A 15,662-nucleotide genomic window follows, 5' to 3' on the forward strand; every position below is an offset into this window, starting at 1 on the left:
TTATATAACTATCATTAGCTTACAGCTTTAAGTGTTTAAGGTCTGTGCTAACTAAAAATAAAGACAAGATGATAGTTTATTAAATTTTAATGAAATTTGCAGATTGTTTCAGTGAAGTTTAATAAACTCCTTGCTATCTAAAATATAACAGGACACCGGAGTAAATTCTCGAGCATCTCACACTTCTGATAATCAGCTGTCTGCTTGACGTTTATTCCGCTGTGTAAAAACTATAACTTTAATCTCAGACAAACCGATTTACTCAGGAACAAATAAAATACTGAAAAAAAGGCAAACAATAACATTTTAAGTTATCTAAGTGACTTATATATCATGTTTAACCTGAGTAGCGATAGACGGCGGTGGGTTTGAAAATGATCTGCCGGAAGTCTGGTGTTCTCACGGCTCTAGTGACCTAGCCCCCGGCTAGCTATCGAGCTAGTGGGTAACAGACGTCTCCGAAAACGTCGGAGTGCTTTTGAAAATATGTGGTGTCCTGATAAACTGAGCAGATATTTGAGGTTTACACAGCTACATTCTCGCCTGAAAATATGTTAAAAGTTTTTTTGTGACCCAGAAAGAATAATAAGAGTAATATTAAAACTAACTAGCTGCCGCCATTGTTGGAAACTGAGCTGGGCTGCGCTATGAATTCTGGGACACAGCTTCTTCTTCTTCGGGGTTTAACAGCAGCTGGCATCCTTGTACATGCAGTGCTGCCATCTTCTGTTTCAGTCCGTTATTACACTCTTAAATCCTGCTACTTATTCCTGCGTCTTTTGGGATCTTACAAAGCTTCAAACGACGCGTCGACTATTAAATCAGTCGTCGACGATTTTGATAGTCGACTAATCGTGGCAGCCCTACAGTGGTGTCAGACGACGTATATTTTCATTCACTTCTTTTTGACGATTTAGTTCCTTCGGTGAAGTTTAGATAACTTGAGGTTAGACTGAAGAAGACGAGTTTCAACCCGTGGTCTTCATTGTCAAAATCAGACAATTTGTATGTCGAGCCAACCCCCTGAAGCTGAGCTTCAAATCTCCTTAACAGCATGCAAAAGTATCACGCTATTTCAGCCTTGACTTCAGAACGAGGGCAATAATTAGGCATGGCCGTAAGGGGTCACTTGTCAGGCAAACATCAGCGTAGGTTGTTTTAATCGTGTGAAGAAGCAGCGCTGCTGTTTTTCTGCTGAAGAGTGCCTTGTTTGTTTAAAAAAAATAAGCCTGTGTGTAGATTTGGAGAACTGGGCTATGCAGTTTGGTGAAGCTGTGTTCAAGTCTCTGTATTTTAACCCTTTAAAACCGGTCAGAGCAGGCACGCTCCGTTTTGCGTAACTATTTTTAAATCCCGGTAGCACTGCAACCACGTGAGCTAGCGCAATAATTGTTTTTGCATATGAAACCGGAGGAGTTGTACTTACATCTTATGGCATCAGCTTGTCCTCGGTCACAGTTTCCTTCCACATATAGCTTTGCAAAAACTGCATAAAAAGCACTTGCAGCAAAAAAAACCATAATATTCCAGAAACAGGCTTTGCCGATCCGATCAGCTGTTCATAACACTTCCTACGTCCATCAGCGTGAACTATCGCATGTCCGTTATGTCCTGCCCGAAACTGGAAGTGACGTCATTGTCGCGGAAATGTAGTTTTTTACCACCAAGGCCTCATGAGCCTATACTGGTGTTTTTAAAAGTTATGTTTGACTTTATGACTTTCTGTGTCGTTTCTGGGATGCTTAGGACTCATATTGCACTGCTGGAAATCGTTTATTTTGATGCATATGCTGTTTTTTTTGCAAATTTGCACTATAATATTTATTTTCGTTTTTCCTGCAGTGTATAGAAATTGGTGTATTTCAAAAATAAAACTATGAAGACACTCAAAATAAATTTCCTGTGGTGGGAAACTTGTTTGTGCAACTTTTTTGTATTTACAGTTTTGAGGGATAAACCTCTTAAATTTCTCTAACTAGAAATATATGTTAAAAAACAAAAACGATTTTCAATTTTTTTGTAGTTTATTGCAATTTTTTGCAATTTATGTAATTACTATGCACTTAATGCATGCATATTATTAACATTTAGGCTGTAATGGTTGTATTGATGTATAGCAACTTGAAATGCTCCCAAAAATGGCTCCACAGCATGTAAAAATATAATATAAGCTCTGGCGGACTTGGTTCTATGGTAGGTCTTAAAGGGTTAAAATACATCAAAATGGTTTACTGATATCAGATCTCATACACTGGATGTTTGAGCTGGTATATGCACAAAGTACAGTAAAATTATGTCGGGCCAAAGAAGATCTTCTCTGCACATGAAACAGATGAAGTGTTTAATCTGCAAACAGCCACAATGGCATGAATGATTAAAAAACACATTAATAACTCATCCAAATGATTTGTTTAGTAGCCTGAATGAATTATACGAGTGCAAGCATCCACTGGTGCTAGAGCACACAGTGGCACTCCGAACTAGGGTTTCTGATTTGTGACAGTTACTGATCTGAGGTGCTCTGCCTTCATTTTTCTGTCTTCAGTTGGAGTACACAGCACGACTGGACTTCCTGTGGCGTGTCCAGGCCAAGGAGGAGATCAACGAGATGAAGGAGCTGCGAGAACACAACGAGAACATGCTGAGGAACATCCTACCCAGCCACGTGGCCCGACACTTCCTAGAGAAGGACCGGGACAACGAGGTCTGTGCAAAAACCCGCTCACACCAAAAGTGGTTATACGAGTGGTTATGTTGGTTTTTAGCAAAAAAGCGGTTGAGTCGATCTGGATCTGGAGGTGGGGAAAAGTTCTTTGAGTCATTTCGTCACAAATACACATCAAATTGAAATATGAAAAATTGAGAGGCCTCCAGTAAACCAAAACCTTTGTGATATCAGCAACTGCTAAATAACGGTAATCAAATTTTCATTGGCTAGCTGGTTGGTGTCTGGGAATATGCTAGCAACAAATCGCCAGAGGGATCCGCACCCAGTCTCTGGGCCTGTGTGACTGTGGCTTCCTGTAAGTGGGTGCTCTGGTCACAGATCTAAGCTCTTGACGGGCACTTTGTTTTTGCAGTCATACTGGTCATGAGACAGAATGCAGGTTTCAGACACGCCGTCTGTGTTTTATATACACTATGTTTTTTTCCTGTTCCTCTTTCTCAGTATTGTATTAACAACATATTTGGGGGGTTCAAACTAAAAGTGGTCTCACTTAAAATGAGTTATAATTTCTTAATATAACTGCACCGTTACAGTTATTAGGATGCAGTGGGTCAAGGCTGAATCTGATTGTAGGGTGGATGCTTGCAGCAGACGTTTTGGGTCATTGTACTGTTGTCAAATTTTATTCTTCTCTTGATTCAGAGTAAAGTACCATTTCCAGATCTCAGTTCTCTCAGCTAGCATTTGTGAATCACAGCCTGTTATTACCTTCAGGAATGATGAAGTAGACACAGGTTGTTTTTTAGGCCACTGACAACTCGAAAGATTAATGTTTTCAGTAACCTGTCAGCAAACGATAGGTCACATCTGAACATTGGACTGACTCAATATTTAGTGGTTTTATAAAGCAGCGTCTCCTTTGCACGCTTCGCCTCATTTTTTTCACCACAGACCTGCTGAAAAATGAGTCCCCTGTGTTCATTACAGTTCGTTCGCCGAGTCTCGGTCTTGCTGCCTGCAGAGAAAAGAAAAGGCAGTGTAATTGCTTTTCAAAGACTTTACAAAGTGAGAATTGGTGGGGCGGTTCATTCAGCCAGAAATCTTTAGAGACCTTTTTTTTTTCCAACCCATGCATTCGATTTGATTTTAATAACATGTTGTCTGTCTGTCAGCACACATTGATTTGTGTCTCTGGCACAGCGGTGACTCAGCTGCCCCAACTCTGCAGAGAATTAAACTTTTCACAGTCACTTTTTGTTCACCTTATCGCTGCCGCTCTTCTTCTGGTGCTTTTAATTGTCCCCAAGGGGAGATAAAACGAGAGCACAAATTTACACTCAGACTTACCACTAAATACTCGTTAGTAACAAACTAATAGAATTTAACTCAAGATTTGTATCACACAGCAGGTCGTATGATTAGAAAGATAATGCCAGTAAAAATGCTTTCAGTGACTTTCAGTGCAGGTGAAGCTTCCAGGCAGCTGCAGCAGCTGCTGTCTGCATGCCTGTCAAAGAGGCCACGCTGCTTACTTTAAACTTTCACAAAATCCAAACAGGTGAGTTAAAGATCACTGCATCATCACAAAGGAGAAATTTAGCTGTAGAGGCTGTAAACCTGTAATTTGATCATGAATTGGTTCTCGCACAAACACAAACTTATTTATTAGGAAATTAGTGATACATAAGTGACAGTCTAATAAAACAACAGAATTTCAGTCACTGAAACAAAAGCACAAACCTGCCACATGGTCTGTAGCAAAAAACAACTCAACATTAGTTATGAAAAATCCTCCAAAAAGCACCAACAGCACAAACACAGCGGTGAGATCCAGTTTAATGAGCCAAGGTGAAGCCAGGCCAAGACAGTGAGCGGGTACAGCTGCACACATCTGGACAGCTGTCAGTCAAAGCAGCCCTGCCCCCAAGTCCACTATCCAGTTGGATGAGTTATAAATAATAAACCATCATCACAGTTATTATATGACACTTTTTAAAAAATATATTTATACAAAGAATCAAATACACACAATGAAAGAAAATCAATGGGTGGAGAGATGTTATATAAAGGATTAATAGCAAAAATCACCTTGATAAGCAGACATCAAGCATAAAGTTGCAGGAAGAAATTCTCCAGATTATGACCCATCTTGCAAGTCCAGGAGAGTAGGGCTGGGTATCGTCACTGATTTCTAGAATCGATTCAATTCCGATTCACAAGGTCCCGAATCGATTCGATCCACAATTCGATTCGATTCGATTCGATTTAAATCTGGGAAATTTTGACAGTCGGAAATATAATTCAGATCAGAACATTTACATATTTTTGTATCTATAAAAAGGAAGCTGACACTCTCAAGACTTTATCCAAGGTGTGAGCATCACAGCAGATGCCTTTGTGTCAAAGTAGCTGAAGATAAAACACAGAAAAACATGAAGGTGATTTTCCTGGCCTGGGATTTTATAAAAATATTCTGCAGTACATCAAAAACGAAAGAAAACCATTAATTAATGAACATTACCTCTGACGTTACAGCGGTTTTATTACAGACACAGCATTTTGCATTTTGAATAATTTTAAAAAGTTTCAATTTGTTCAGTACTGAACAGCAGAAATGAGGTTTTCTTTTCGGAAGAATGTAAAAGGGAAAAAAACAGCTGCCGACAGCCTGTAAACAACAGTAGACTTGTGCATAACAAGCAAGCGAATAATGAAGAAAGCGAAACTGTTCGAGAGAGAGAGAAGGGGGGGGGAGGGAGAGAGGGAGAGAGAGAGAGCTGCGCATCGCAATGGAAGCAAAACAGTAAAAGAATTCATGACGATGTTTATGTGAAGCGTTTGGATCTTCTTTTGCTGCTGGTTCGGTCAATATTGTTTGGAGAGAGATCAAACTAACAGCTTTAGAATCAGCGCATAAAGGGCGTGAACACAAAGCGCGGACCCGGATCAGCGAGCTGTCGGCTTTCAGCCCCGACTGTGAGAAAGGCGACATCTAACTGATTCTGATCCGCTGTGTGATTAAGTCTATGTGCAGAATCCGTGTACCTGCTCTCATTTACTGTTTGGAGGTTCTTGAAATTTTGTGAGATGTCACCAGAGATTCTGGCATTTCGGACAAAATAAATTTATATTAAAAAATCGATTTAGGATTTTAATGAATCGATTTTACGTTATCCAAGCCAGAATCGATTTTAATCGATGAATCGATTATAAAAACCCACCCCTACAGGAGAGGTTTCCAGATGCCCTGAGAACTGCTCAGAGACTTCCCTTTGCAGCAACGAATCTTTTTGGAACAAGGAGGTGATGGGGATTTCCATTCTTGTAAGATTTGCCTCTTTGCAGCAATCGTCCCTATCCCCGTGTTTCCTTTGGTGAGATGGAAGTGGCCTATCAGAGGAGCCAAAGGTGGCTAGGGTGCAGTCTAGTTGGCCCAGGCCTCCCTCAGACGGTTGGCATTAACCGGAATAACAAAAACTTTGGCGAACTGGGAAATCAGAGGTTTAGAGGTTGGTTGACCAAAAAAGATAACAGAGAATATGATTTTTAGGTTTAGCGTTAACATCGGGGATAGACCCACGCATAAATGTCTAATTTGTAGATACTGAAAAAGTTTGAGCTGAAACAGCGCAATCCCCTCCTTTTCCCTTTGACACTTTTTAACTTGAACACTATCCCTTATGATAAAGCCACCGTGTTGATATATCGATCAGAGATTATTACGTTAAGGTTATCTGTGTTTTTGCTTAAAGTGCAGGAAGAGGTGACAACAAAACAGCTTCTTGATGCTGTTTTTCTTCCAGTCGTCCATTCTTCGTCGCTCTCCTTCACCAGCTCAGTAATACCTGATGCCACTGGTCTGCAAACACACCCGTTATCACTAGTCCTTTCAAATTGCTGTATTGTCCTCTCTTGCCTCCTTGATGATCAAATCTCCAATGTTCCTTTGCCTTCCAAACAAAGGTCGAGCAACCTATGAATTATGAATGTCAGGAGAGGAGAGCCGATATCATTCTGCTTCTAATTAAAAAGGACACGATTAAAAATGCATCCATTAGAATAGTTTGACTTCTAATCACTTGTTGCATTATTAATCAGGATGTTTGTTGTTCTGTGATTTAGATACCAGAGCACTGGGTTATTAATAGGCTCCCACACCCCTGAGGAGGTTTTGATGATCTTTGGAATCAATTAAAACTCAGCATCATTTATTCCACCAGGTAGCTTCGTTTTTTTGAAGGTTTTATTCCTGAGTGTGTCAGTCGCTTACTAAATGGCACTTCAGCAGAATTTAATCTGTTAAATTTCAGTAACAGCTTCAGTCAAGTTTTTATTTTGACACCACATTTTTAGTTTCTTATTCTCGTCAATTCATGGATCATTTCTGAATTCTTCTTCGTCTTCTAGTAAAGCTTTTATTTTGAAACATTTAGAGGAAAATCGTATAGAATCAAAAAGGATCCCAAAGTAAAGTTGAAGTGAATGATTGAAATGCAACAAAGTGTTTGAAAGCAGAGTGGCTGGAAACACACTGAGAGCTGTCATGCAAATTATGGCGTGTTTCTGAACGTCTTCGAGGCGTTTCGAGTACAACTGTCAGCGTTGGAACATTAAACTCATGCCAAATTTCATAATGACCCAAGTGGAAAATGGAGTGGAAAGTGAGGAAGTGGAAGTGGAAAAATGAATAAATGTGACTTCAAGGAAAGACAGAAAAACATATCTGTAGAAACAAAGGTTTGCTGCTTCAACGACACTTGTTTGTTACAGACACTTGTGCATCAAGCTAAGTGATTGGTTGATCCAAATATTTTTGGCAAAGGAAAAAGAGGAGAAGAAAATGATGGTCTTAAATAACATCTTTGCCCCTGTTTTTAGACTAAAAGTTCCTGACACCTCCCCCATGTTTTAATGTCATCATGGCAGCAGACATGCTGCATCAGTGCCGGGGCAGCCAGCACTCGTCCTAAAGCATGCGGCTAACCGCGCGCTGCCCTCCGAGTTCTTAGTGCTTGGAATTCTTTTGCCTGGAGGCCTTTCTGAGGTAATCTCAAAAACTACTGCATCTGACTTCAGTGACTCATAAAAGACAGTTTCGGATCAACATCAGATCTATAGCTCGAGCAGAACTTGGCTCCTGGAATTATGATTCTAAGCTGTAGCTGATCATCACGATGAGATAATCAAACAACAAACTGTAGATAGACGGAACATCTCTCTGCTTTAAATCAATGTTAACATTTTTATTTGGGGGTTTTTGTCTGTACTTTGGAGGCATAAGTCGCCATATTTGTATGAGAGAGTGATGGTGCAATGCTAAATGCATACACGAACCCAGCAGCAAGTCATTTGATATGTTATTATTTTATTATTTTTATTTTTAGCACAATTCAAAGTAAATGATGACTGCAGCATCAGGAAAGGGACAAATCAAAATGCATAACACTGATGGTCACCGCTAAAGCCAGACATGAATATGTTGGGCTCAACGTGAGTGTCCACCGAGATTACAACGTCAAGTAAAGTTTAGAGGTAAACAGCACTGAGAGCACAGTGAGGATAAGTGAAAGATATCAACTTGTAAATTTACATGATTGAATGATTTACTGAGGCAGTGCTCTCCATCGAAGACAGAAATGATGCAAACATTGCCCCCCAGCTATATGAAATTCCACACACCTCGAAGCAGAAAACGTGGTTAACAAACAACACTGATAACCATTTATGTGATCGCCACCATCTCCGCCTGGGGTTTTAGGGATTGTTAAAAAAGCTAAAGAAAGCCCGGCTCTGTCGAACTGGCTCCACAGTACACCCCACTGAAATGTACATGTTGTGCTGAAATAATTAAATTTCATTTCTTCAGGGTTTGACATAACTTGGCTAAATATAGGTTATTCTAATCCAAAACATTATGATGTTTGTGCATCACCCAAACCTCTGTAAACGCCCGGAGATGCACAGTATAAAATATGATGTCAGAGTTGCTGTCACAGCCCGTAAGCATCATCCTCAGCAGTGTAGCCCTGTAGTCTGTGTTTGTGTTTTACATTCCAGTTTAGCTCTCATACATTTTATTATTCTTAACCCTTATCAAGATTTTTATTTCTTTATTTAATCTAATTAAAAATTTGCTCAATGGGATGAGAAAGGTCTTTTTTTTCTTCAGATCACAGATGCATGATCCAATTTAAGTACTAAAGTGAGCTGAATACTTAATTGGAGGTGATGGAGTGTTGATGGTGGAGCATTACTGCCTTTAGTCACCCATCTTTCTATTTAGTATTAGAAAACTCCTCCTGAAGTATGTTAGGGAGGCTTAGTTTGCAGGAAAAAGTAAAGCCCAAACAAACCTCGGAGCTCTGGCTGCCCTGAAAAGGCACCGGGAATAACCGAGCAATTAAATTAGTTCGACTTTTACTGAGTTCCACTTTGAAGGCGCTGACATTTGACTGAGCTCATTAAGCTTGTATGATTTCACAATAAAGTCAAAGGCTTATTTTTATAAGTGTGTAATTACATTAAAATGATAACAGACAGAGAGAGTCACCCAGCTTCTCCTGAATTATTACCTCCAAATGTTGAACTCTGGACAGACGTTATGTTTTCTAGCTCATCATTAAAATGCCTCCATAATGGCACAAAGAGCAACTGTGTGTGAGGACATGCTACTGCATGTCAGCACGCCTCCCGCCCGGTCACGTATCAACAGTGCCCCCTAGTGATGAGCACTGTGTAATGCACAAAACTGTAAGGTAATGATTGCTGCTGTGCGGGCTTTTCGGTGCTTTGTTTTAAAGCTCCAAAAAGTGTTTTACCTCCAAACTTCCTGTCAGGGATATGATTGACTACAGCTGACAGCTGCTCTGTGGAAACATAGAAAGGCTTTATTTGAGAGCACTCACCAACACAGAGACTATTGGAAAAATCCAAGGAGCTCAGTGCAGGTCTGAGAAAGTGTCATAATCCAACATCATCCATTCAAACAACGGCACAGGTTTTATATGACGTGTATCCTCTTAGTTTATTTTGATGGTCCAAGACAATCCAGGAAGAACTGAGGCCTCCAGAACATCACCATCTACCGTCAAGTGAGTCACATCACCATGAAGTGAGAGAAGCCCCTGATACTATTAACTGCAATTATTCAGCTCCACAAACTGCACCAATCAAGCTGGTTCAAATCAGCTGATGAGTCGTTATCTTCATTGGCAAATATTGCACATGTCACACTATTTAAACTACACGTTGCTTTTGCCTCTGCAAGCCACTTTGCAACCAACCTCCCCTCAGTCCCTTTCTGTGACTCCCTCTCTCCTGATGTTTTTGCCTCTCAGCTTGAACTTTAACTAAAGTGTTCTTGAGAGAGCTAAAAAGCGGACGATAACCTGGAGCACAGTCTGTTCTATTACAGTTCTCTGTTAGTGTCTTCCCTTAGATATTACAAGTGGAGTGCCCAACACCAAAGTTTAATTTCTGTTTTCATTTACTGGAAGAAATTCAGAGGGGATGAAAGTGGGGCAGTGTCACATTTGTCTTGTGTAAAGTTTCACTCAATTCTCTGGAGAGTAAAGCAATGATCGACCTGCTGCTATAATGTCATCTGTCAGCCAGACGATTGTTTGAATGCGTGGCCAAATTCACCAATGCTTGGTTCTGCAGTATCCATAGAGACACAAAACAAGTGACTGAATGAAGTTATCTTGTTTGTGATTCAAGAAAACGTGACACCGTGAGCTCACTCGTGACGTGTTTACCCACAGGAGCTGTACTCGCAGTCCTACGATGCCGTGGGCGTGATGTTTGCCTCCATCCCAGGCTTTGCTGACTTCTACTCCCAGACCGAGATGAACAACCAAGGAGTCGAGTGCCTGAGGCTCCTCAATGAAATCATCGCTGACTTTGATGAGGTGAGACTGCAGATTTTCAAGTGTGCCCACTTCTGCTTCAGACAAACATTTTAAACATGCAGAGGACCGTCTCTGATGTCAGCATCTTCTGTTTTTCATGAAAAGCAGATCACTTCACAGCGGGTTAATCCGAAGCCAGAAACAACGAGCACACTCACATACGTGCACAGGTTATCAACAAGCACTGATTTCAGACAGAAACGCACCCGCACAGGAAATAAACACCACAGACACAAAAGCTTGTGGGTTCCACTGATATGAACCCAGATATTAGCTCTCATCCTGTATTGATTTAGCTTTCATGATACAGGGAGGATTTTTAAGCTTCCGTGGCAGCTGCTCCAGACTTTCTACACGAGTTCAAAACAGACTGAAGTACAGAATTACTGCGACTGATCCACCAAAGCAGAACTGTAGAAACAGTTACCTTGTTGCATCAGCAAGAAGGAACCTTCAAATGAGAAGAAACCAGTTGATAAAAGAGCTGCTCAATAAGTCTCCATGCGTCAGATTCAGTGTGAGTTAGGATGCTTGCAGAAGTTTCACAAAACTTTGCACTTTTTGGTTCCCTGTGGACAGAGTTGAAGTCTACAGGAACTCGTGGTCCTGATCAAGCCTCTGAACCGAAGTCTCTGACAGAAAATGTCAAAGTCTCCTAATAAGCGCAGAGACAGGCAGACACCAGCTGCGCTCTCTGCTGCCTCGGGCCACAATCCTCACTCACTTTCCCTCAAAACAAGAACAGACCTTGCAGTATGAGCCCACGGCAGAGGGGCTCTCACTGCAGATGACAAGATCAGAATAAATGGCTTCGTTTTAGGGGACAATTAGCAAAGAAGTGAGTAAGATTTATTCATCAGTCTTAACAGGAGAAGACCGCTGTGTAATCCATTTATTTCAACAAAGTAACTGAATTCTAATCATCACCTATTTAAACAGTAACTGTAACAAAATGCAGTCACTCATATTTTGTATTTTAAATACGTAATGCCGGTACGTGTATTCTGTTACTCCCCAAAACCGCATTTCATGTTTGGTGACACGTTGTGCTTTATTTAGTCATGTCTCAAATCTTGTTGTAATTTGTGGTTTTGTTTAGTATTGCAATATGCAAACAAATACTGCTACTTGCCAGATAGTAGAGTGGAAAGCCATGGAAAACAAAATGAGAAAGCTGGAACAGGTATCGACTTTGATGAAATGCTGCCTGCTGAGGATTTGTGTGTTTACCAGCCAAGAGCAGCTCTGACAAAGACAGAGGCTGACAGAGTGAGGAGGAAATAGCTGTTGCCACATCAGCTTAGTAATTTACTCAACTTATCTTCACATAGTGCAAAAGCAGAAACACAGTGATGTTCAGTTCAGTTTTTTAATTCAATTTAACCAGTAACATGAACGATTATGTCCCCGAAAAAGGTTCCTGGGAGAAAAAACATCACGGAGCCCAAACTCCGTTATCCATGACAGGCGGTGGCAGATGGAAGGATTAACAGAGCTGGAGCTTCTTCACTTGTTGTGGCTTCGGAAGTAAAATATTTGCAAGAACAAGAAAGCAAACACAAATGTTCAAAGTGTCTCTCTGACTTTACAGCTGCTGGGTGAAGACCGATTTCAGGACATCGAGAAGATCAAGACGATTGGCAGCACCTACATGGCCGTCTCTGGTCTGTCACCTGAGAAGCAGGTGAGACCCTTGGGGCCGGCTGTTTTCTTTACTTTACATGAACAAAATAATTTGTATACATTAAATGAAAATTAAAGGTAATTAAGTGGTTTTAAAAATAATACGAAGATTTAATGAATCTGATTTCTAACATTCTGACGTTTCATTTCTCCAAACATGCTGGTTAGGATCCTCACACTAAGAGCGCCATCTGTTAGCTAGTTAAGTGTAACTTTGCTGAAAATTGGTTGTTTGATCAAAGTTTTGCAGCATGGCTGGAGTCAGTACCACATGTGAACTATTTTGCTTCTTGTAATTTGGTATTTTGAGGCAGAAGTACTAGAAAATATCAGAGGACTTTTCAGGCTGTGTGGAAGTAATTAAACTAATAAATAAAAATAATGACAGATCCCAGCCCGTCGCATCTGTTCGAGTGGAAGCATTAGATCGTGTGCCTAAAACCTTGAGTGAAGGCTTCAGTATCCACGGCAGTGAAAAGAGTTTTCTGACACAGTTCATCTCTGATGCGCCTGCCCTGCAGCTGGTCCTGATGTTCAGCTGACTCAGACCCTTCTGCTCTCACTCCCACAGCAATGTGAAGATAAATGGGGTCACCTGTGTGCGTTGGCAGACTTCGCCATCGCCCTCAACGAGAGCATCCAAGAGATTAACAAGCACTCCTTCAACAACTTTGAGCTGAGGATCGGTAAGAGCTTTGATGACGAAAGAGTAAAGTGGGTAACATTTTGTGGAGATCATCTCAGTCTAAACACTCAGAGTGGAGTGGACTCAGTTTTAATTTTCAATGACAAACACCAGAAAGCTGTGTGAAGACAAGTGGGTAGTAGTTTCTGCAGTGCAGGTGAAAGAAATAAAAGCAAACAAAAAGCATTTTTACCTTTTAATGTGGCTGCAGCACAGAAATAATGTTCTCAGTGTCACTGCATCAACCTGAAATCCATGAAACTGAGAAAAAGCAACTGGTTGAATTGTTTCCTGTAGAAGCAGTAGGGTGTGCTTAGTTTTACCTTGTTTTTCAAAGGACTTCATATACTTTCTGACAATAAAAAGCAAAGATCAGCTGTCTCAAGGCAAACTCAACATCGAGGAGTGCAGATTGCGACAGCAGACTTCTTCGGGTTCTTTCAGTCCTTAAGTGCAGAACAACAAGTACACAAAGAGTCAGATGCTAATCAGTGCAAAATAAAATGAGAAAACAACAAAACGCACAGCTGGATGTTTAGTTGGAGATTCACTGACTTTTGGAGTCTCAAGTGGCCTTTTAAGGAACTGCAGTTTTTAGCACCTCCAGATTTGCATCATTAAAAATGAAAACAAAAGCAAGAAGACCCTTTTTGTGTTTTTAATAAAAAATGGTTCAGCCCCTAACAGCTGGTCCTGTGTGTTTTTGGCAGGTATGACTCATGGCTCGGTGGTGGCAGGCGTGATCGGTGCCAAGAAGCCTCAGTACGACATCTGGGGGAAGACGGTGAATCTGGCCAGCCGGATGGACAGCACCGGCGTGAGCGGCAAGATCCAGGTTCCCGAGGAGACCTACCTGATCCTGAAGGAGCGCGGCTTCGCGTTCGAGTACCGCGGCGAGATCTACGTGAAGGGCATCAGCGAGCAGGAGGGCAAGATCCGAACGCACTTCTTGCTGGGCCGCGTGCAGCCCAACCCGCTCATCCTGCAGCCCCGCAAAATCACCGGCCAGTACTCGCTGGCGGCCGTGGTGCTCGGCCTGGTGCAGTCGCTCAACCGGCAGAAGCAAAAGCAAATCCTCAACGAGAACAACAACTCGGGCATCATGAAGGGCCACCACCACTACAACCGGAGGACGTTGTTAGCACACGGTGGCTCCGAGGTGGGAGGGGGCCATCACGCTGAAGCAGCTGATAAAACTGAGCTGTCCTGAAGAGCAGACTGGAGTTTCAGTTCCACAGATCTCTCAGAGGCAGGGCTGCTCGTCAGCCAGAAATAGTGCCTGCGGTTGAGTTAAACCTAAGTGGGCGGAGCTAAAGAACATTTCTTTCTAGCATGTTCGCAAAAAAAACACAACAAACAAAAGTCCTTGAGGAGCTGTTGCAGTTTAAGCTGCTTTCAGGTTCTGAATTGTAAGTTTATGTTGTACTGAATAAAGGCTGTTTTCTGAAGAGCTACGTAGGCAGGATTCAAATCAGGAATGTCATCTTATCTCCCAGAAATCAAAAAATGCACCAAGAGTGAACAAGAAGGAAAGGCTTCAGTGCTAAACTAAACTGAACACGGCTCGTTAAAGTTTAAATCTACTACTTGTTTAATCTTTAGTGTTACTGGTTGGAAAACTTCAATGAGGAGCTTGTTTTAAGTAAACTGAGATGAAAGCAGTTTTTCCTCATTTTAATCTGAAATAGTCTTTCAGGAGATGCAAATAAATACCATAAAATATAAATACATTCCGTTTGTCATGCAACACCACGTAATATCAAGGAGAACAGGTCAACAGGATACAGCAGGAAGTTACTGATATTCTCCTCCAACATCCATCCTTCAGAGAAGTTAAATTATTTCATGCACATTTTAAAGGTGTTAAATTTGTTGCACTGAGTTTGGATGGGCCTGAATTTTAGTAGTGATGTCACTGCGAGCACTTTGAGTTCACTATGTCATGATTTTTGCCCCTCTACACATTTATATCACACAATGCAGCTGTAAACGCAGGAGAGCACCAGATCCAGACTTCATTCCAATACAGCGATGACTGAATTAACCTGCTGTGAACATTAGCAAACTTATATTGACTGAGCAGCTGTTCTTTTAAACTTTGTCATAGTTAAGATGTTGAAAAAGATAAACAGAGGCAGACTAGTAAGACACATTAGCTTACTTAACGACTGAACTGGCGTCAGTTCAAGGCCTGGAGTACACTGGTGGAAACCCTAAAGAAGATGAATCAGAACGAGGTCTTGCTTAGTTCATTGACAAATGTGGTTAAAGCCTTTGAAATGGTTACAAAGCAAACTGCACATCATGTGATATATAAATATCATGTCACTGCATCATTGCTATAGCAACGCCATGCTTTTACGGTACCCAGAGTGTACAGTAATGAAACAAACCCAGGTTTGTCTGAGGGCGGGAACTGACACAGCATGTTACTTTACAAAGTACGAATAATTTTACAGCAAAATATTTGCAAAAAATCCCAGTTCCTGCTAAAGGTGGAAACAACAAACAAAGTCACACCATCCAGCACAACCAGGCTATGAAGGAGAGGATGCTAGCAGCTGATGACGTGTGAGTGAGTGTCACTGGAGCACTTGCTAGATACACTTAAATGACAGGAAGAGAAAATGGAAGTTACTGAACTGGTTTAAAAGCTTGACTAAAAATACAACATCCAGTGTAGAAAATATGTTTGAGTTTTATATGGGAAATACTG

At 41.2% G+C, this 15,662-nt stretch overlaps 1 protein-coding gene across 2 annotated transcripts in view; it reads left to right on the top strand.

Annotated features, from left to right (window-relative positions):
- Positions 1–15,459, top strand: part of adcy8 (adenylate cyclase 8 (brain)) — a 123,148-nt gene extending 107,689 nt beyond the window's left edge. For both annotated transcript variants that reach the window (XM_004569457.3, XM_004569459.3), the window contains 5 exons: positions 2,546–2,704; positions 10,432–10,578; positions 12,170–12,262; positions 12,833–12,947; positions 13,657–15,459. In XM_004569457.3, coding sequence (XP_004569514.1) covers positions 2,546–2,704; positions 10,432–10,578; positions 12,170–12,262; positions 12,833–12,947; positions 13,657–14,156 — 1,014 coding nt within the window. In that variant the 3' untranslated portion in view covers positions 14,157–15,459. The remainder of the gene's footprint in view (positions 1–2,545; positions 2,705–10,431; positions 10,579–12,169; positions 12,263–12,832; positions 12,948–13,656) is intronic.
- Positions 15,460–15,662: the final 203 nt, after the last annotated feature.

This window comes from Maylandia zebra, linkage group LG18, assembly GCF_041146795.1.
Source record: "Maylandia zebra isolate NMK-2024a linkage group LG18, Mzebra_GT3a, whole genome shotgun sequence".
Taxonomy (NCBI): Eukaryota; Metazoa; Chordata; class Actinopteri; order Cichliformes; family Cichlidae; genus Maylandia; species Maylandia zebra.